Genomic DNA, 20,816 nt, shown 5'->3' with positions numbered 1-20,816 from the left:
CCATTTTACAGGCTTCCTTCTTTTCATATTTTGACCATTGAACCAGTTTAAATTAAAGTGCTCCCCATGCTCAGGCACTTAAATTACTAGCATGAAATGAGAGGACTGGTTATTCCTTTGAGGTGCTTCAAGTCTTGGCAGCACATTCTTTACACAACGCGGTGATTGCAGGGCTGCTCTGCGAATATTTATTTTAAAAGGTGAGTCCTCATACAAGCGGTTGAAAGGATCTACCACCAGAAGTGAAATTCTTGCATCAAAATATGCCACATTTTATTTGTTTTGTTTGACTGTCATGCAAACTGTGACTTAAATTTGATTCCTTTAGTATAATCTTGTTTCCAGGTTTACATGACAGCAACGTGCATCCAAACATCACTGACAAGTCCGACTTCCAGCTCCCGGAAGACATCCTTACATTCCTCCTCTCAACGTTACATTTGTCATTAGTTTGAAAGAATCATCCCCCTGCACCACATCCGCGCCCGCTTCTCCCCGCGATGAGAGACAACTCAGTTCTATTGCGCTCTGCCTGGCTCCAAAATCTGTCATTTAACGTTAGGTGGGTTAGTTCGAAGGCCGAGCTGTCGTTTGGGTCTGTGGGTCCGTCTGTCTGTCTGTCTGTCTGTCCGTCTGCCAGCAAGGGACAGACGGCTGCCGCTCCCCTCAGGCCGAGGGCAGCGCGCGCCTCCAGCCCGCGCTCGGGGCGGAGCTCGCGCGTCACGGGATGCGCGCGCCCCCGGCCGCGGGCGGTGACGTCTCGGCAGCGATGGCGCCCACGGGGCCGCCGGGTAACGAGCGCGAGCGCCGGGGGCGCGGGGAGACCGCGGCGGGGGTGACCGGGCGGGCTGTGAGGGGACAGCGGCCGCGCCCTCCCCTCCGATTCCCTGGTGCTGCCTGCGGCTCGGTGCAGGGGGGCGTCACTTTCGCACCGCGTGTAACTTTTTTGCAGAAGCCATGTGTGGCGTGTCGTGAGAGAGGGAGTGAGGGAATGAGGGAGGGCACTTTTTGGCGCCGGCCCCTTGGAGCAGCTGCATCCTGCCAGGAAGGGGCCGGGAGGGATCGGGATAACACCGACACAGTTATACCGGGAAAGTGAAAACTGAGGCTCGGTGAGAGGGGCTGGGTGTGCTCTAGCTGCTCGGGGCTATAAGTCAAAAGTGCCATTTCACGGGTTAAACAGAAGTCATTGGATGGGGAGGATAAGTAAAATTACAGCTCCTAATTTGCGTTGGTGTTTTAAAATGGGCTGGTCTGTTAGCGGATGCTTTCAGTGGTGCTGCCTCCATCAGAGATCCCAAGCATTTCCCCTTTTAATACTCGCGAGGGAGTGCCTGGTGCTGAGCCTGTGCCTCAGCTCGGGCTTGCATCCCTCGGCATGTCAAAGCAGGCCAGCAGTCCTGCTCGGCACCGACTCCATATCCAGCTTCTGTGCCTGAGGTTTCTCCAGGTTCCTCTGGCAAAGAGAATGTTGACGTGACCTGCCCTGCCCTTTCCCCCATGCCATTTGGGGCCAAGCCATGGTCTAGCGACTGCCCTGCTGCAGAACCGAATGGGCTTAGCTGAAATGGGAAGTGTGAAGGTGTTGTGGCAGCGGCTTGAGAAGTGGTGGCAGTGGGAGAGATGTTCTACATAGATAGAAGCGAAAAATGCATGACGGGGATATTTGTGGAGCCCCAGCGAGCAGGCACGAGGCAGTAGGTGGTGGTGTGTCCCTCTGGCAGTGAGGCAGAGGACCTGGGTTCAGGAGTGGGCTAGGGAGAAGCTGAGCACAAAGTTTCTCCCTAGCCTTTGAGGGGCAGGGCATCCCACAGAGTGAGACCTTGCAGGTCTGTTTCCCTGTGAGTCTTGCTTGAAATGAATATCTGTTGTGAACAGTTTAATGTCAGGAGATGAATAGTTGTGGTTATACCGCAGGGAGCTTTATAAACCTGGGATTTGTGTTTAGCTAGAGATAATGGGCACAGCTGACAAGATGCTGCTATCCTGAAAATTTAGTGACACTTGTAGTGGTTGTTTGCCTCTCAAGCTAACTTTGGAAGTGCATGGGCTACGTAAGTATCTTGTCTGTCTGCTATGTAAGAACTGGATGGTTCATAAGACAGGTGCCTACATGGAAATGTTAGCAAGGTGCACATAGGAGCCCTAGGTGAAGTGGTAAGGTCTAATACTTCTCTCTTTGGACAGTCTGAGTAATAAATAACGTAGCAACAGGGTGCTGCTGCCCACTGTTGCAGAGGACCTGTGTTACATCTGTTGCTACAGTTCATGAAGCTCCTATAATTGCCAGAGGGCATCCAGTTGAAGACAATTTAATTAATTGAGCAGCAAATAATGCTGAGGTTATCATGAACTGTCTGTGGCAGGCTGATAGCAAGAGCATCCTTTCTAGGTACTAATACTGTAAATTCTGCATGCTGCACAGTAATTTTTTGAATGATGAGGGGACTTGTACTTGGGGCTGTTGGGTGGGAATGCTGATTTTTTGAATTTGGATGTGCAAATATGGAGAGGCCCTGTTTCCAATCAAGAGAGGAGCTGGTCAGTCTAGGAAACTGCGGGTCCTGTAAGTGCCTCTCTGTCTGCGTGGCTCCTCTGCTTGTGTTCTGGCACATTAATGTGATGAAAATACTTCAATATTGTCACAGTTGGATTGCTCCTTTATAAAAGCTTTGGGAACAACTTGTAATCCTTTATTCCCTTCTAAGTACTTGTATACTAGACTGTTTTATACTAAAAATAAATTTGTAGTAGAAGTGCATCAACAATAAAAAACAATACCTTTTGAGAATCATTGCAGGCATCACAGATGTTTGGTTTAGAGCAAATTGCAACCTTTGGACTCCAGTTTCTTGTGGAAAACACATATCCCTTCAATTCTGCTCATATGGCCTGTATGTGATTGGATTGGGATAAGGAGATAAAGGAACATCATTTTGCCTTATTCCCTGACTGTTTAGTTGCTTCCATTGTGAAAAATGAAAGGTTACAGTTGGGAGAAGTTTCTAATTGTTAGCAAATGACTGTAGGGGTGAACAGCTACCCTATCCTTATAGGATAAAAGTATAGTAAAAGTTCTTGTACTTTTAGTACAAGAAACTCAGATCATTTCTCTGTTGCGGACAAGTAATTCCCTTGTTCATGTGATTTCAAGACAGAGTTTTTACCTTGGGGAAGTGAAGCAGGGTATTAGGATTTTTTATTTTGCATTCTGTATCCCATTGCCCTTTAGGCCAGTGCGGTTATTTTTTTTTCATTTGGTATAGTCTTCTAAACTAATTCCAGCCCTACAACACTCTGTGGTAATGGGCTCTATGTTTTAAGTTTCAGTAGAGTGTAAAATCAAGGTAATTGGTCCTAGGTCTTGTTACCACTGCTGGTTTTCTACTATTTCTGTTATAGCTATAGAAGCAGTTTGTTCTCCTGGACACTTCTGAATGGAGAAGGATATCCATTTCCCAAAGCTCACCAGTGATCTTTATTAAACCAAATTTTCATCAGCTCCTGGCTGAGCAGAGGTAGGAGCAGGGTTTGTAAAACAACAAAAAAGGAAAGGCTGACCTGATTTTTCCTTGCTTAGGAATTTGTCCAAACATTTTTTTGTTTTGTTCTGTAATATTCTGTACCCATTTTGTGCTGGAGAGGGGAATTGCATGAGCTGAATGCTGAATTAGGATGATGGTACTTGTTAGTAGAACTGACTCTGGGCCTCCTCCCTGCTTTTGTTCCAAGGACAGAGTTCAGCACTTCCTAGCATGGCTTTTTGAATCAGTCTTCTTCGATTTCTGTAGTGTTTTTGGACCTGTTTGCAGACTTTGTTTTCAAGTTGAAATTGCACCATCAATATGGCAGGACATGACTTCAAGTAGTGCATGCTCCTGATAGAAGAAGAGTCAGATGTTATTCATAGCAAGGACAGGTAAATTGGGTTTTGGTGGGCTTGGAGCTGTTGCATCCCTGTGTAAAACAGAGTCTGCATACCTGTGGCACTGATGGCCACCTTCATGATTCCTACCCTGTTTCCTGCAGCTTTTTGAGATGCTGCTGAAGAAGCACAGATTTTGAAAAAATCAGTAAGGCTCTTGCAGTGATGAGACAGGGATCTGTGCTCCTATGAGCAGAAAACTGTAGACTGCTCATTGTTTCTGTTCAGTGAAGTGAGCAGTAGAGAAAGCAAAATGGAACAGGATTACAACCAATGGGTAAACCTTTGCTTCCCAGTGTGGATGAGGAGATAGTTGGGAAGCACATAGTTTAAAGCCTATAGAAAGCAGGACTGGTTTTGGCAGGGCTCCAACAGCCCGTCTCAGCTGTCTGGGCTGCAGCTCTCAGGGCCAAGGAGTTGGCGTAGGAGGCTCGCTGAAGCACCAGTGAGCTTCAGTGCCTGTGTGTCTCACTGGGCTGTGGCTCTTGGAAGCACATGGATTACACTCCATTGGGAGTCTGTGCTGCAGACCTACTTTTAGATACAGTTTTTCATGTCTTGCTTCTAAAAGCCTTTAGCTCAAGGATTGATATTATTCTCATGAATAATTTGATGGTTTAACGTGAGTAGATTTAAACTCTTATGTAAGAACCTGCTGAGCCTGCCTGTGTGGTATTAAAACTTTCAACTTGAAGCAAGGGTGGCTTACTTTTTGGTATTTTAATCTGCTTTCAGATGCTTCATACTTACTAGAGAGCACATTTTCTTTGACTTCTCTTCATGCTGAGACTACTTCTGATTTAGAGCTGTTTTTCCAGAGTGTTGGTATAAATGTAACTTTGCAATGCTTTCCTCATGGCCTCAGCTTCTCTCCAGTACATTGCTTTTTAACAGTACTAATGTCAAAAGAGAAGATTCATTGTACAAATGCAGAGGGAAATAAATCAACAGTTGCCAGTGATTTTTAAGTAGTATTGTGTGTAGTAGTAAGTTATGTTGTAATGAGAGATGAGGATATTTTTGTGCCTTGGAAAGAATTAATTTCTTTTAAAAGGGCTTTGATAGTTCATGACCTAAAAGCAAAACAAGTCTTGAAGAGTAGGATGAAGCTGAATGAAGGAAACAGATGTAGAATAGCACATCATTCACATATTCGTGAAACATCAGTGGGGTCCTACTCTTGTAGTTTGAATTTTTGGTAAAGAGGTTGTTTGATTATTTTTCTATATATACAATCTTACCTATTGTAATACCTATATATATGTATATATAGGTGTACATCTATATATGTATATATAGATGTATATGTACCTATATATATGTAATGCCTGTAAGTATCTAAAGGGAGGGTGCCAAGAGGATGGATCCAGGCACTTCTCAAAGGTGCTAACCAACAGGAGAAGAGGCAATGGGCAGAAACTGATGTGCAGGAATTCCACCTGAATATGAGGAAGAACTTCACTGTGAGGGTGACCGAGCACTGGAACAGGTCATCCAGAGAGGTTGTGGGCTCTCCCTCACTGGAGATACTTAAGAACTCCCTGGTCTCAATCCTGTGCCATGTGCTCTAGGCTGACCCTGCCTGACTAGGGAGGTCGCACCAGATGACCCCCTGCGGTCCCTTCCAAACTGGCCCACTCTTCTGATTCTGTATGTGTGTTTGCATTCTGAAATGATTCAGTATATGTTCTAAAGGGGAAAAGAAGAATTACTGTTGGTGTGGTCTTGAGGGTTTTATTGGGGTTTTATGGAGTTTTTATGTTTGTTTGGGGATTTTGTTTGTTTTTTTTAATGCCTCAGATGAAACTTTTTGCTTAATGTTTGGGATGGGCTGTGTTTGGAATCTTGAAGCAGTTCTACATCTTTATTTCTAATGATAGTGCTGAAGTGTCTACAGTATTTTGTTTTAGTCATGGTTGGATTTACCCTGCTCAATATCTTATTATAAATAGTAGTGTGATTTGCCTGATCTATTTTCCTCTGGCATTGTGGAGAAAAAGAGTATCTTGTTACATTTATGCAAAAGAAAGTAAGGCCTGGCTATTATCTGTTAGCGTATCTTGGTGTTTGTCAAGTTGTCATTTACTACTGTAATCCTAAGGGAATTTAGGACTCAGTTGAAAAATTGTTTTGTTTGCTCAGTTTATTTCTCTGTATCATTATGATATAAGCAATTAGGATAGATGTGGGTATTTGTTGTTTGTTTTTTAATGAAGTTTGCTAATTTCTGTTTTGCACTTGTGTACCACTTAGAATGTTGTGTCTACTACCAAGAGGCAGCTCTGCATTGCCATTCAAACATTGCTGGGGAAATTACCACACTTTTCAGTTTTGGAAACTAGTTTATATAGAGATTTTCATGTATGCCCATGTGAACTTTTGTTAATTTTTTCTGTGGTTGACTGCGTGTGGGTGACTGTCCTTAGGTAAAGGACCAATCGAGCCTAATTGTATTTAGACAGATGCAGCTGTTACTTTATTGATTGGAACTGCAGGTGAAGTAAACCAGTTACTGTCTGATTTCAGCAGAGGGTTGGTTACTTTGTTCTTGAGTGGGAAGAGCTCAGGTTGGCCATGTGTATAGATAGGGAATTTCAGAGCTACTTAAATATTTGGTTTATCTTTTTCCAGCAGATCCCAAGAAAAGTGTGGAAGATGAAATTGAATCTATTCTACAGGAGCGGATAATGGTTTTGGATGGGGGCATGGGGACCATGATCCAGCAACATGCGCTGACAGAAGAGGATTTCCGAGGGCATGAATTTAAAGATCATTCCAGGCCTTTGAAAGGCAACAATGACCTTCTCAGTATAACTCAGCCTGATGTAATCTGTGACATACACAAGGTAGGTGGTTCTGCTTTCTGTCTCTGGACAAGAGGAAGAGGGAGACCTCGGTCTCTGCACTCCGCTTTTCCATACCATAGGCTCCTGGCTCTCCACTGTCTTCTGGGGATAGGGAAGAGAGTGCTAGGTAACCATGTGAAAAAGAATGAGCAGATTTGACTGTTCTGGTTGTGTGAGCACAGCATTTTTGTCTTGGTTCCTGATGTCACCCAGGCAGTGCTATTTTTAAATCCCTTTTTGACTTATGTCCCTGATGTATTTCTATTAATTGTAGATTCTGTTTTATTTCATTTTTATTTCCTCTTCTTATTATCAGCTAGCACTTGAAATGCATCTAAGTAGGACATATCTGAATTCTATATGTGTTTCTATAATTGTGTATTAAAGGGCTGTTAAATGTGGCAGCCTGAAGCAGGTCTCTGTAGTTAATGAGTATATGTGCTTCCACAGTCTTGTTTTTTCCCTAGAATATCAATGTTTGTCTCAGAGTCTAACAGTCTAATCTGCTGATGATTAGGAATTTGCAAACAGATTTCATTGTTTTCCTGTCTTCAGTTAGACTTTAAAAAACAGCTCCCTAAGTCTTGTATTTACTGAGCTGCAGGTATCCATAGGTCTTACTGTAATAATTGGAATGCTTGAATAGTGTTGCAGCTATTTGTTATTCAGCTGAAGCCTCATATCTGTTCTGGGCTTTTCCAATTATTTGTTGACAAAATCTGTATTTCATTGATGGGTTTCATATTTGGCTTATGTTGGTTAAACTTGGAAGGTAATCTGTATTTTTAAATTAAGTTTTAACTACTATTGTTTGGATTTTAAGAGTGATGAAGGAATCAGTCTTTGACCTATAAAAATTTTAGAAGGAAGTATTTGTAGATCGAGTTCAACTGAGCAATAGTGCTCATGAACCTTGGAATTTATAATAGCTTGTGGTTTTAATAGGGTAAGCTGCTTTAACAGTTGAATTTGGCAGGTTTAGCAGAGCAATAGTGATGTGACTTGAGAACATATGTATTGACTCAAACAAAGTAGCCTGCTGTTATCTCTGTAATGGCCAGTTAAAGGTGCTTTAGGAAGAGTAAAAAAAGAAGTGTCTTTTGTGATCCCCATCCCTGCAGCAACTATTGTGTCAGAGGCTTTCTGAGCAGTGGGTGGTGACTTCATATTTTACAGCTACCAGGGGTTATTTCTTCTGAGAACTGGACAGAAGGAACTTGCAATAATAGATGAAAATATTTCTACAAAGAAGTATTTTGTTTTGTTTTTGTTTTGTTTTATGAATGACCCAGTGAGTTAGATCTCACAGATACCGGTAGTTTAAAAACTAAATGTTAGCCATACCTTGGCTGGCAAAGTCAGATTCAGAGCTAAGAGATGTGATTTATTTTCAAAGGCAAAAATTAGCTTCCTGCTTTTAGTATGTTATTTCCTTCTATGGTGGTAGACAGTAAAGTTGGAGGGCTTTTATACATTAAACATGTTTAGATAATTTTCAGAAAGTTAATATGTTATTGGTTGACATGTAAGAGTTTGTATATTTTCATGTATCTATTTGTAGATATTTTTATATATTTTCAAGAGGAATTGAGAGAAAGAATATTTGTTTGCAGCAGAACATGTTTTAAAACAAATTTAGTTTTAGATGTCATTTGGATCAAGACTTTATTTGCACTGTTGAACTCAATGAGTTCATCTGCTTCTTGTAGGAAAATCTGAGGGATTTATGTTCAATGGTAGCATCAGTATTTTTGATTAACTAGTACTTCAAGTGTTTTAGTTTCCTTGAGTATGATCATGCCAGGGTTCAAAGGGATCAAAAAAATGAGTTAGGGAGGAGAGAAACTGTTAGAGGCTATACAAATGCAGGCTAGAATCTGCAAAAACGTTTAAGTTTGCATTGATTGCAGTTTACTTCCGTGGGAATTAGACAACCAAAACGGAGCAGAAGTCTTAAATGTTATGTGAATCTTGGTCATTAGTTAAACTTTGAATGAGATCTGCACAAAACAAAATTCTAAGCTTGTATTCTGTCCCAGTGTACTCTTGTGCTGTGCAAATCCCTTCAGAACATTTAAATTTTCTAATCTTTTCTGTTGTTTAATTTGGGCCTTTTCTGAGACTGCCCACAGCAGCTCTTTCTTGCTCTGATGGTGATTGGACTGTGCTGACTATATCCCTGTGTAGAAATCTAAAATGTACTCTGGTGTCAGAGGTGACTTCTAGAAATGTCACTTGTTAATAGAAAGTGTGGCTGACATTGAAATTCTGAAAATTGGTTACATGGAATACTTCTATTGCTTTGGCCCTCTGCTTTTGAATAAAGCCTTTAGAGTTTGATCAGCTTTGAACTGGGAAATGATTAGTGACTTTTTGTCAACTGGATGAGGCAAAACAGTTGGGTTACTTGGATTCCATACCTCAGGCTTTTTTCCTTCATGTCTTGCAGGAATATTTGCTGTCAGGCGCTGACATCATTGAAACCAACACTTTCAGCAGCACCCGAGTTGCACAGGCTGACTACGGCCTTGAGCATTTGGTAAGAATGCTAAAATATTTACACATTAAAATATTAATCATGTCCTAGCAACCAAGATTAGCTTAGTCCCAGGATTCATTGGTGTTGTGCTTATCGGCTGCATGCTGCCTCTCAAGCTATGTGATGGGATCATTTCTGCTGCCGTGGACAGTTGCACTTGCTGTGTCACAGACATAGTGTGCTTCTTGTTAGCAGAGGTACAGCCAATAATACTTAGTCCCAGATTTTTTCTGAGCGTTCCTGGGATCTCTCAGTTCTGTGAGCAGGGATGTTTTGCTTCAGTCCTTCCAACTTACCAAATGCCACAATGGAACTGCTGTTTTCCTGGGTATTGCTTATGTGTTGTTTGTGCTGGTGTATGTAGAAGTCCTTTCTAGATTGAATTGATTGTGCCAATTCTTTCTTAAATATTTTTTTGAGGATTTTGGGAAATACGTGAAAGTAAATACTTGGAAATACACTACTTGAATAAAAAGTGAACTTAAGAGTAGGCTAATTTTGTCATCAAAGTCCTGTTCTTCAGCTTCTGTTGAGATCAGCAGGATTTATTTACTACCTTAAAGAATGAAATTTTATGATTAGCAGCTCTAGGCTTGGGCATGCGCGGAATGAACCTGCCATGTAACTTGGTTGCTGAGATGTATCCAGCTGTTCCTTTTGAAGCCTGGTGGTGGTGTTGATACATACTTCCGTGACTTGGAGAACCTTCAGAGTGCTTCAGAATCCAGAGGCAAGCTGCTGGATTCAAGTGTTGGGTTTCTTTGAGGATGAGTAACCTGGTCTGAACTAAATGTTGCTTGGTATTTTTCTGTAATTGTTCCAGGCATATCGATTAAACAGAGTCTCTGCACAGGTGGCCAGAAAAGCAGCAGACACTGTAACTACTCAGACAGGTTAGTATTATTTTAACTTTTTACTTGTTTGTGGTTTTGATGATGCTACAATCCTTGAAATGTTGCTAACTAGAGAATAGCTTGATGGTTTACATTATGAGGATGTAGAATGATGCTGTTGATGTTTTAAAGTTAGACACAGTAACACCAATTTCATATCCCTGTTCATATCACACTGATTTCATTATGTTTGAAGGATCTAGTCCTTAAGGTGTTCTTCAGCACAGCTATCCTGTGCCTACCTGGTTTAGACTGCAGATGATCCACATCTTCAGATGTGTTTTAGAGAAAATATATTCAGCAGGGACTGTACGACACAAGTCTTTGTACCCCAGAACTAGGATAGCTGATTGTAGGTAAATGTGGATTACCAGTTAATCCTAGTGTTTGTCTAGTGGTTTGACTTTATTCAGCAACTAATGGAATCATCTTAGTATTTTGATTTAATTTCTACAGGTGCCTTCCAGGCATTATGTGAGAGGGGTAAGAGCTCCTTTACACTGCTGGTGACAATGCTGTCTTTCAAAGGCTTATTTCTGCTTGTATTCTACAATCAAACTGTATTTCAGGCTTACAGTGCTGCTTCTGTTCAGATAACACCTTACTGATGTCATTCATAGTATGCAATAAAAAATACAATTTGGAATATGCTTTTAAAAAGTGGGGATTTTATGACACATTCCAGAATATTCAAATAAGGTTATGTAGTGAAAAGTGCCAGGACAGTTCTATACTGTGTGTTTAGAGTAATTAAATGAAGTTTCTTGTGTTAAGAGATGAATGATTCTTAGAAGAAAAATTAATTGAGAGCTGACCTTTTCAGAAATGTTCTTCTGTCCTGAGAGTATACATTGAACCTCCTGTTTGATTAAAATAAAAAAGTCGGCAGTGCTGGGTGATCCTGTGCTTATTAAACTCTAGATTTGAGACAAGAGTTTTCTGTTTTATATTTCTTCATCCTTGAATGATATATATGTCTTGGTGGTGTTGGAGGTATTTTACATTGACTGTGTCTTGGACTAGGAATTAGGAGATATGTTGCTGGAGCCATGGGTCCAACAAACAGGACACTCTCTGTGTCACCATCTGTGGAGAGACCAGATTACAGGAACATAAGTAAGTGTTTATAACCATCAAGTTATTTGACTCAGGCAGAAGTCTTGAAAGATGTTTCTCCAGAGGAAATTAACATCATTCCTGTTTTACAGCTTTTGATGAACTGGTTGAAGCCTATACAGAACAAGCCAAAGGACTTTTGGATGGAGGAGTTGACATCTTACTGGTGGAAACCATATTTGATACCGCCAATGCTAAGGTGAGACTTTTGTGGTAAAAACCTCATCACACTAATGTAAATATTTGGTGTGCTACCTAAGGAAATTCAAAACAATATTTTTTCAGCTATCAGCTACTGTTTACTAGATACATGAGAAGACTCTTCAGTTGATAGCAAGTGGGTAGAATGTGAGGAGATGGTTTTTAATCAGCCTTTTCCAGGAGGTTTCTCTTTAATATGTGCCATTTGTATCTTTCTGGCTGTCTGTGCCAGCTGTCCTCTTCCCAGAAGCTGTGCTGTATTGCTTAACATCTCCAAATGCTTCTGATTTTTTATTTTTCAAAGGATGCTTGTGATGCCTACTGGGGAGGGAATGTCCAGTGGTTTCAGGCATGGGAATTTGGTTTCAGGCATGGGAAGGCTTGTAAAGCTGTTCTATTAAAAGGTGTTTTTTGGGGGAAACTGCCATCAGTTTTAAGAAAGAACAATTTAGAACAGAAGATTAGAAAGGTAAAATGGAAGGAATAAAATGTTGAAATGTGCTACAATTCATGGGATTTTAACCCTTCCTTCTTTATCTAATAACTGCTCAGCACAGGGGATGCAGTTGTTAGGGTACTTACAATTGTCTTGTGATTTTATGTGCAAAAGTCTGTCTGGATATGTACACAGTGTTTCTTTGGGCTTTTGCCACAGGCTGAATAAAGTGTGCAGTGACATCACTTGCCCGTTGCAGATCTGACCAGTCATCATGGAGGTTTGGCAAGGAGCCTATAGGCTTAACGTAATGCTAAAGGCATGTTCACAGGTAGCTTTCTTACCCTAAGGAGAGAGAACATTTTCAGGACCTTCACAGGAGTCATTTGCAGTTCTTACTGTAAAAATTTGTGGAAGGGTTGGAACCCTTTGGAAACTACATTTCTAAACAGACTCAGGGGCAGTGAATGTGTACTGGGAAGAGTACATACAACCACATTTGGGCTGCGAATTGTGCTAGAGATATGAGGGAGAAGTATGTGCTGATGTGATTTAGGTTTCAGAGTAGTCTTGGTCTTACAAGGTTTCCCTGTGGTACTTCCTTTCTACTTGTTACCAAAATGTGTTTCAGAACATCTGGAAGATGTTGTGGGTAAGGGTAAAACTTCCTGAGTGCAGTAAGTTCTGACAGCCATAGAATAAATAAATAAATAAAAGAGGGCATCAAACCTGTAGAAACAAAAAGAAATAAACAATCTGAAGAACTCTCAAAACATCATTAATGTTTTGCAACATATTCTTCTGTAGGCTGCTCTTTTTGCACTCCAGAAGTTGTTTGAGGAAGAGTATGCTTCCCGACCCATATTTGTAAGTATATTTCAATATTTTACATATCCTTAAGCTGCATTTGTGAACTAGCTGAGATGACTGTTGATTAAAGTGCTTTGAAATGAAGGAAATTATTTTATTGGAAATTTACTTTTTTTCCACATGATTGTGAAAGTAAAACCTCTTCCAGTTTTCTGAAATCAGCCTTGGATAGCTCTGTTCAGTAGATCAAGCCATAGACTAAGGAATGACTTTATTCCATTGTGTATTTATTCTGTGTATTTCCACAAGAAAAGGTCTAATGACATTTTTTTTTTCAGGCTTGCTGTCTTGAGGTTAATAGGAACCAGTGCTTCAAGGATGAAATTAAGCAAATTCTGACATTTTCAAGTAGAATGAATGGCCATTTGAAGTCAGAAAAATCTGTCTTACTCCATATTCTTTCTCTGTCTTTTTCTGATAGTTGTCGCTCATGAATGCATTGGAAGAAATACAGAAAAAGAATAAGATTATTTTGGAAGTTCTGATGTATTCTTCCAGTTTTCTACAGTTTTCAGTCCAGGCTTTCTGATTTGTAGTTGGTGTCTCTTTGTAGGCTTTTGTTGAATGTGTTTATTCCTTCCTTGCATCTGTGTTCAAACCTGTGTGGGACCCAGGCATCTACAGAATAATCTGCCAGTAACTTTCACAGTTTATGAATATGCTGGTTTGAAAGTTTGCTTACTTCTGGGCAGTCCACCTGATAACTTCTATTGTGTATTGCCATTTATCTCTTGAAAGTGATAATGAGCAGCTGTTCTATGTTCCCTTTGCTGCATAGTCATGGCATTTGTAGTCCTTTGTGACAGCCTCCTTTAGTCATCTTTTTTTCAGCCTGATGAGTCCTCTTCTATTTAGCTGTTCCATTTGATTCATTCATTATTGTCCCATTTTTGTTTTCCACTTCCTCAAGTCAGAGTGGAATGATAATACGAAACAGCATTCAAAGTGCAGACATCAGGGATTGTGTGATAGCCTAGTGATGTTCTCTGCCTTTTCCAGTTCTTTTTTGTAGTTTCTGATGTTTTGCTTCACTGCTAGTGAGCTTGGAAATTGCATTAATAAAAGTCTCTTTTGTTACTTAGTTTAGCTTCTAGAACAATAAAAACTGGTTTGGAGGTGTCGTTTTGTAGAGCTTCTGTGTTCACAACTTTGTACTTTGTCAGTTAGCACAGAGTTTTCTGGGTTGACTTTTTGTCTTCATTGCCCTGTACAGAGTGGTCCTTTAGCCTGGTTCCTCTTTCTTTGTTTCCTTTTCAGTTCAGTTATGTTGAGAAGTTACAACCCTTAGCACAGCTCTCTAAGATTCTACTGATCACCTTCCCTGACTGAGTACCTTGAAGGTGGGAAGTGGCATCAATATTAAAACATGCTTTGGAGTAAATAGTGGATTTACTTTCGCTTGGAGTCTTATAAACCCATTCCATGTTCTGGAAAAAAAAGGCTTTTAGGCCTGCTGTTGTGATGTAGGAATGGTAGTCTGCAAATCAGTGCTCTACTGAGATTCTCCAAACCATGCACTGGTTTCTTGTTCTCCCACTTTCTTCCCATCTTTCTTTCCCTGGATTGGGACCGGCGTCTCCCAAACCACTACCTCTGGCTCAGAACTGGCTTGGAGCTAGTGTTACCCCACTGCTCTGAGGCACTGGAAGGAACCCCTTCTTCCCTGGAGAGTCTCCCTTCTCCCACACCTGGCAATGATATGGTGTAACCTCCTTTGTCCTAGCCATGCCCCCTCCTGGCTACTGGAGGAATTAACCTTATCCTGACCAGAATCAACACATTTGAGGAACCTTTCCTGCTTCATCCAGATGCCTCCCAAATTCTCAACTTCATAGTTGTTAGTCGGGATCAGAACGTTATTTATTATTTGCACATCTCTTTCTGTGTACTGCTAAAGAAGTGTGATTATGCAGGTTAAAACTTGTACTTCCACAACTAAGTTGCAACATTGGATGTTCTTTTGTGGTGAAAGGAGACCCACCTTTCCACCAACCACCACCAAAGAACTTAATAGCAGTCCTGAGACCTGAAATAACTTAAATGGGGAGATGAGGAGAAGGTGAGTGCTGATAGCTGCCTGAACAAAAAACCCCTGTGGACTGGTTCAGAGGCTGTCATCAGAATGATGCCATGGTACTCATGCTACCTGGTTGCTGGGTGGCTCAGAGTAGTTTTCTCCTCTCCCTCTTTCTCTTGTCCCTGAGGAGTGGGGAGAGAAGGAAAGACAAAAAAACAGTCTTCTTTCTCCTAGAAAAATAGTTTAATATTTATACAGTGAAAAGGATTTCATTTTTCTGTTTGAGTTGTGCCTCATCACCTTAAGTGGAACACAGGTCTCTCTACTTTGAGTTACAGCAGTTCATCCATTTTAATTTTCCATTTTGTTGTGCTTTTAATTCTTCTCTCTCTGTGTTCAATTGATGTTTAGGTTTCTGGAACTATTGTGGATAAAAGTGGGCGTACCCTCTCTGGCCAGACAGGAGAGGCATTTGTCATTAGTGTTTCCCACAGTAAGCCACTTTGGTAAGGAATGTATCATTCATTCTCTTAGCTGATTATTTGTAAATTGAGCTTCTTTTCTATTTTAACCCTTACTTGCAGCTAACTGGAAGTGATATAAACTGTGATCATCCTAATCATATGCATTACTAACGTGTTTTTCTGTTGTTCCCTCTCAGAAATTATGTTTCCAAAGAAAGCTGAATTTTTAATTCATTGCTTTAAATAATCTGAGGCTTTGTGTTTACACTGAAATCACAATTAGGTCAAAATCTGAAACTGTAGTTTGCCATTTCCTACTGTCTTGGGCTGTGCAAGGAGCCAATCCCTGGTACAGGCAGGACTTGTATCTCTTTCTTACAGGGAAGCGGTGCTAGCTGAGAGTGTTTTAGGGTGTCTTGAAAGAACAAAGCATTAGATACTATTGCAGTGTTCTTTTTACTGAACTCTTAGAAAAATGTGCCCTCAGTGTTTTTTTCAAGGATAGGCATGGTTGTTTTGAGAGCTCCTGATGCCTCCATTTACTTTTAATTCTGTTTTATCCAGGTAGAAAAGTTCAAATAAATATGAGGTTAAGTTCTGTGCAAATGGATAATGTGTCATGGTGCAAGGTTTTGCATATTCATTTGAATGCCTTCCCCTGGTTATCTCTTCTTCTGTGTTTATTTACCCTGTTCTACCTCCTTGTCTTCTCTTTCCTCTTTGCCTTTTTTCACTCAGGTTGGTTCTCTTCACACAAAAACTTACACCAGAAATAGATGTTTTTTTCTTAGAATATTCTAACTGAAAGCATTTAGTTCACTATTACTAGTGCACACCATGCACATTATGATGAGCCATTGTTTGTTTTTACAACAAAATTTCAGCTAAGCCATGCAATCTGTCATCTCAGTGATGCAGAAGCAGAAGACTGCATTCACAGTTTTCCTGACTGCCCTTGAGGCTCCACTTTCCCAGACCAGACGGTGTTCCAGAAGTAACATATGGAGCATCTTGGAACAGGGTGGTAGTTGACTTCTTCTCTCAGCATCATGGCCTCATGATCCATATTTGGCATGAGTCTTTCTCAGATGATTTTGCTCTAACTCTCTTGCTTCTGAAGAAGAACAAAGGGCTCTGGAGCAGAAATCAATAATTTATTAAAGCATATTTCATAAAAGCTGTCTTATGGGTCTCAATGTTTAGGGCCTGTTTCTCGTTTGTGAAAAGGCTACTGTACAGCACTGTAGCAGAAGGGTTTTAGTGGTTGGAACAGATTGCATTTGATGTTGTTTCTGTGGCCAAATTGGTGCAGAGTGGCTTTAGGGTTGTGAAAAAGCTTATTAGTAGTAGTATCCTAGGAATCGTGTTATGCGTGTTCATGTGTTTCTGTTTGGGTTGTATATGCCCTGATTAGGGTGATGTGTCATCCTTAATTCAGTTTAGTTTGGAGCCCACCCTTAAAAGTGTGTGCTTTGTGTCTGGCAATGGAGGTGGTAGCTGAGAAACTCATGAACTGTACTTACCAAGTGCTGAAAGACATGTGTCAAGCTGCTTGCCATAAGAAATGCTCTGATGTGTTGTTTCAAATCCCATGATACTACTGTGGCAGCATTGAGAAGGCATACACTGAGTTTTGGACCATAATGTGGATTTTATTCTGATCCCAAGGGCACTCTGCAGCCTTATCTTTCACAGGACTTTATGTATGACTGCTGTGGAGAAGTGAGCAAGAGAGGGAGGTGATGTTTAAGATGGGTGTGTGATGGTTATTACACTAGGGTAGCAGTGACAGAATATCAGCTATCTGGCTCAAGGCTGCTGGCTTTTGAGGTGTGCTTAACAATTTGCTTTTCTCAAATGATTTCTTGCATGATGTGTGCTGCGGGGAGATACTGGCCACAGAAGCTGCTTTTTGTTTCTGAACGAATGTGCATGTCTGTGCTGCAGTTCTGAGACAACTAATGCTTGGATTGTGTCATGCTCATGAATATACTTGTCAGCAACCCCTGTAAGGGGTAATAATTCAGGCAATTTGATGTGTGGGGAGTATGAACTGGAAGTTTGTAAATTGAATGATTTAAGAGTAGGAGATACACTGCATTTGTCTGCATTTGATAACGGTAATCTTGCTAACCGTTCTTGACTTGCTTTGAAAATCTTGAGTGTGGGGGAGCCCACACTCATGAACCTCATTGCTGTAATAAATTGTGTATTCCTTGGGCTTGCTGTTTATATCCAGGGAATCTGTATGATGGATTTAGAGATAAGTAAACACCAAATACTGAATTGATAAAAACAAGGTTATTTTCAAATTTTTCTGGCTCGTATAAAATGTATTAGAGAAAGCACTTTGAAGGTAGAGCTTGCTGTTTAAAAAAACATATACCCTCCCTCCTCAAACACCAAACCAAAACAGAAATACAGCCAAACCCTTACTGTCTCATCCCTAAGTTATTGGAAGAAGGGGTTTATGCGTTATTTGATATTGATCTGTGACTGTGGTATTCAAAATGCTTGGTTTGGCTGTTGCTGTAAGCCCCTCAGATTTCAACAGTTTTCATTCTGTTCAAAAAGCAAATCTGAATTCAAGCATTTATTGCTACTACTTATGACGTTACCAGCACTCTGCCTAGTCCTTGGAAACGGAAGAAAAGTCAAAAACCATTTTATGCTCCCAGTCCTGTGCAGGGCTTTTCTGCTTTTGACCTCTGTGAAACTAAGTGGGCATACAGGCACTTAATTAGCTCTGCTGCCTGTGGAGCTCAGTCAGCTGGGAGATGTGGCTGTTACACGTTGCTGATTCAGTGGGTTAGCTTGCATCCTCTCTGAGGCTGTTATTCCAGGAAAAGAGAAACCTTTTTTACATCTTCCTCTTCCAGCAGCTCTGTGAGCACCTTCCAAGTTCTGCAGTGCTCAGGGGGTTTCTAGAGTGGTGCAGAAAGATCAGGAAATATGTAAAAATATCTTGCACACTATCTGCAAGATAAATTTCTGTATTTAATACAAATGGAGATGTTGTGAGTGCAAGTCTCATTTATGTATCAGTTATTGAATGAAAGAAAATATGATTTTATCTCATGCACTGGTAAAATTGTTTAGAAACTTACTAATGCAAAAATTCTTCTGCTGTAGTGCTGTCTCGATTAGTAAGATGTAGCCGATTCAGTTGCCCAAGCTTTGTGCTGCCATGAGGCTTCTTGGGCGAGGCACTTGCTCTCCTCCAAAGCTGACATAATTTATATATAATTTGTAAAGAAAATGATGAGTTAGCAGCTTGAAGCAGGTCTTGCTTTTTCAACCTTTTTTCATACTTTTTCCTGTACATAAGTCTCCTTTCCAATCTGCCATTCTCATTCCACTGTTCTCTCTCTTACCTAGAAAATACAGAGCCGTCGTGTTGCTGCAGTTGCTGTCAAAATGCTGCCACTTTCCTCCTGGATTTTGAAATGAAATCTTGATTTATTGTTCCCAGTTCAGTCCAGCCCCCTTCCCTCTTGTGCTTTTCTTCCAGCTGAGGGTTCTCCTTTTGCACAGTCGTGCTGTATTGATGATGATGATTAAAGAAATTGGAGATCAGGTTGGTTTTGTTCTAGATGATTGTGGGAGTTAGCAGTTGCCAGCACTAACATTCATCTGTTGTATATGTAAAAGGTGTTTTTGCTTCAATATAATTTTTGAAAATTTATTTTCCAGTATTGGCTTAAATTGTGCTTTAGGGGCAGTTGAAATGCGTCCATTCATTGAAACAATTGGAAAATGTACAACCGCCTACATCATCTGTTACCCCAACGCAGGTGTGTTGGTGCACATGTTCCTATGCTTACAGGCCCATGAAATGAAGCTAACCTGTTCCATCTTGTTAGCAGTAATACAGTTGAAATAACTTGAAAAGATGATTTATTAAAAAGAGAGTAAGAATATTTTAAACTGCTGAAAGTAACTGTTATTAGTTCTTTGACAATGAATCCAGAATGATTTCTTGCATAATTAATAATCTGCTGAGTAGTGTTTGCAAGGGTGATGAGGCATTTTAGTCCTCATACAATTGTAGCTGCTTTAAATGGGCCTTTTAAGGAATTTACTTCTGTTCTTTTGGAATTTAGACAAATGGCAATACTAAAAAAATTATGTTTTAAGGTCTTCCCAATACTTTTGGTGGTTATGATGAAACTCCAGAAGTGACTGCCAAGCATATAAAGGTATAAAATTCTTCTTCTGATTATGCCACATCTGATGTACTAGTAGACAAGAACTCTGCTTGTGTCCTGTGCATACTTGTTACAGTATTGGGGTTGGATTTTTTTCCTACCTGTCATTTGGATTGTTTATAGACAATTTGCTGAATGATAGTGAAGTATCACACTAGGAAAACTATGTAGGAAACTGAAAAACCTTAATTACTTTCATGTACTAAGTGAAGGTTTCCTGCTGCTTGATCTGTGCATGTTACTCATTGCACTCCTGTGTTCTTACTGTTATGTTTGGGAATTGTTCAAAAATTCTGAGTGGTGTTTATTAGCTTGGCACAGTTTTAAAGAGTTGTGTGTACAGGAACTGCCAATGTTGGGGATGTTCTAGTACAGGGTGTCCTTCCCCATGCCACTGGATCTGTGCAAGACAGAGCTGTGTGTCTGAAGCTGCAGTGTCAGCAAGAACACAGTATAAAATAGGCCAGTTTCAAATGTAGTCTTTTGAAATTACCTGTTGAAATTTCTGGTTAGCCTTGGGAATCCAATCTCAAATCATAAAGAGACAATATAGTGCTAATTGCTTTTTTTAATTTAGTGTTTTTCTTGTGAGCTCCCTGAACTGCTTCACATGTGGAGAAAAATAAATAAATAAATATTTCTATAAGATAGCTTTAATAACTTTGAAATTGTTCCTTTAATAACTTTGAAAAATTGTTCCTTCCTCTTACAGAATTTTGCTTTGGATGGTTTGGTCAACATAGTTGGAGGCTGCTGTGGTACCACACCAGCACATATCAGGTACTTCATGTGCTACAGCTCTGATGGACTACAAAGTAAATTTAAGTGCTGCTTCTGTGGCACAATATTCCATGGCTTGTATTAGAGTTTCTTGAAAAGATGGATCACTTGAATGCCAGTTGCAGCAATATATGAAGTGGGAACAACCTGGCTTTCGTAGCTGGGCGCATCATGAAGAATGGGTAGAGGGGTGGTTCAAACAAGAATTAAACCTCTTTGGTTTTGTCATCTGGAATTGTTCTGGAATTCTTCCTCTTTATTGGTAGATAGAGTAGACTTCCCATTATCTGCTTTGTTTTGTGTATTCTTTGTCTTTTTTTGCAGTCCTAGCCACAAGGTGAAACTTAAGGTTTCCTTTGATGTTAGAGGGAAGGAAGGGAGGTGTGTGTGTGTTTGTTGGGGAAATTGCTTAAGAGAAGTTTCATGAATGCTGTACAGCTGGTGCTGTTCTGGCAAATAAGAAGGAGCATTTGATGTCTTTCTCATTGCAAGTAGGTCAGTGGGAAAGCCTATTTTTTTCA

At 40.5% G+C, this 20,816-nt stretch overlaps 1 protein-coding gene across 6 annotated transcripts in view; it reads left to right on the top strand.

The window, feature by feature from the left end:
- The first annotated feature begins 711 nt into the window (after positions 1–711).
- Positions 712–20,816, top strand: part of MTR (5-methyltetrahydrofolate-homocysteine methyltransferase) — a 52,254-nt gene continuing 32,149 nt past the window's right edge. For 4 of the 6 annotated variants that reach the window (XR_009277251.1, XM_058835616.1, XM_058835618.1 and 1 more), the window contains exons 1-11: positions 712–791; positions 6,557–6,771; positions 9,221–9,310; positions 10,134–10,203; positions 11,227–11,319; positions 11,412–11,518; positions 12,764–12,823; positions 15,255–15,349; positions 19,001–19,101; positions 19,445–19,506; positions 20,228–20,295. Coding sequence is in view for 5 of the 6 variants with exons in the window: in XM_058835616.1 (XP_058691599.1) it covers positions 728–791; positions 6,557–6,771; positions 9,221–9,310; positions 10,134–10,203; positions 11,227–11,319; positions 11,412–11,518; positions 12,764–12,823; positions 15,255–15,349; positions 19,001–19,101; positions 19,445–19,506; positions 20,228–20,295 (1,025 nt within the window). In the remaining variant the exon portion in view is untranslated. Of the gene's footprint in view, positions 792–6,556; positions 6,772–9,220; positions 9,311–10,133; positions 10,204–11,226; positions 11,320–11,411; positions 11,519–12,763; positions 12,824–15,254; positions 15,350–18,740; positions 18,885–19,000; positions 19,102–19,444; positions 19,507–20,227; positions 20,296–20,816 lie in introns of those variants that run through there. The other 2 variants (XM_058835617.1, XM_058835619.1) reach the window with 2 other exon arrangements.

Source organism: Poecile atricapillus, chromosome 3 (assembly GCF_030490865.1).
Source record: "Poecile atricapillus isolate bPoeAtr1 chromosome 3, bPoeAtr1.hap1, whole genome shotgun sequence".
NCBI classification, from domain to species: Eukaryota; Metazoa; Chordata; class Aves; order Passeriformes; family Paridae; genus Poecile; species Poecile atricapillus.
The sequence above is the reverse complement of the archived record's forward strand: the minus strand, read 5'-3'. Positions and strand labels throughout refer to the sequence as shown.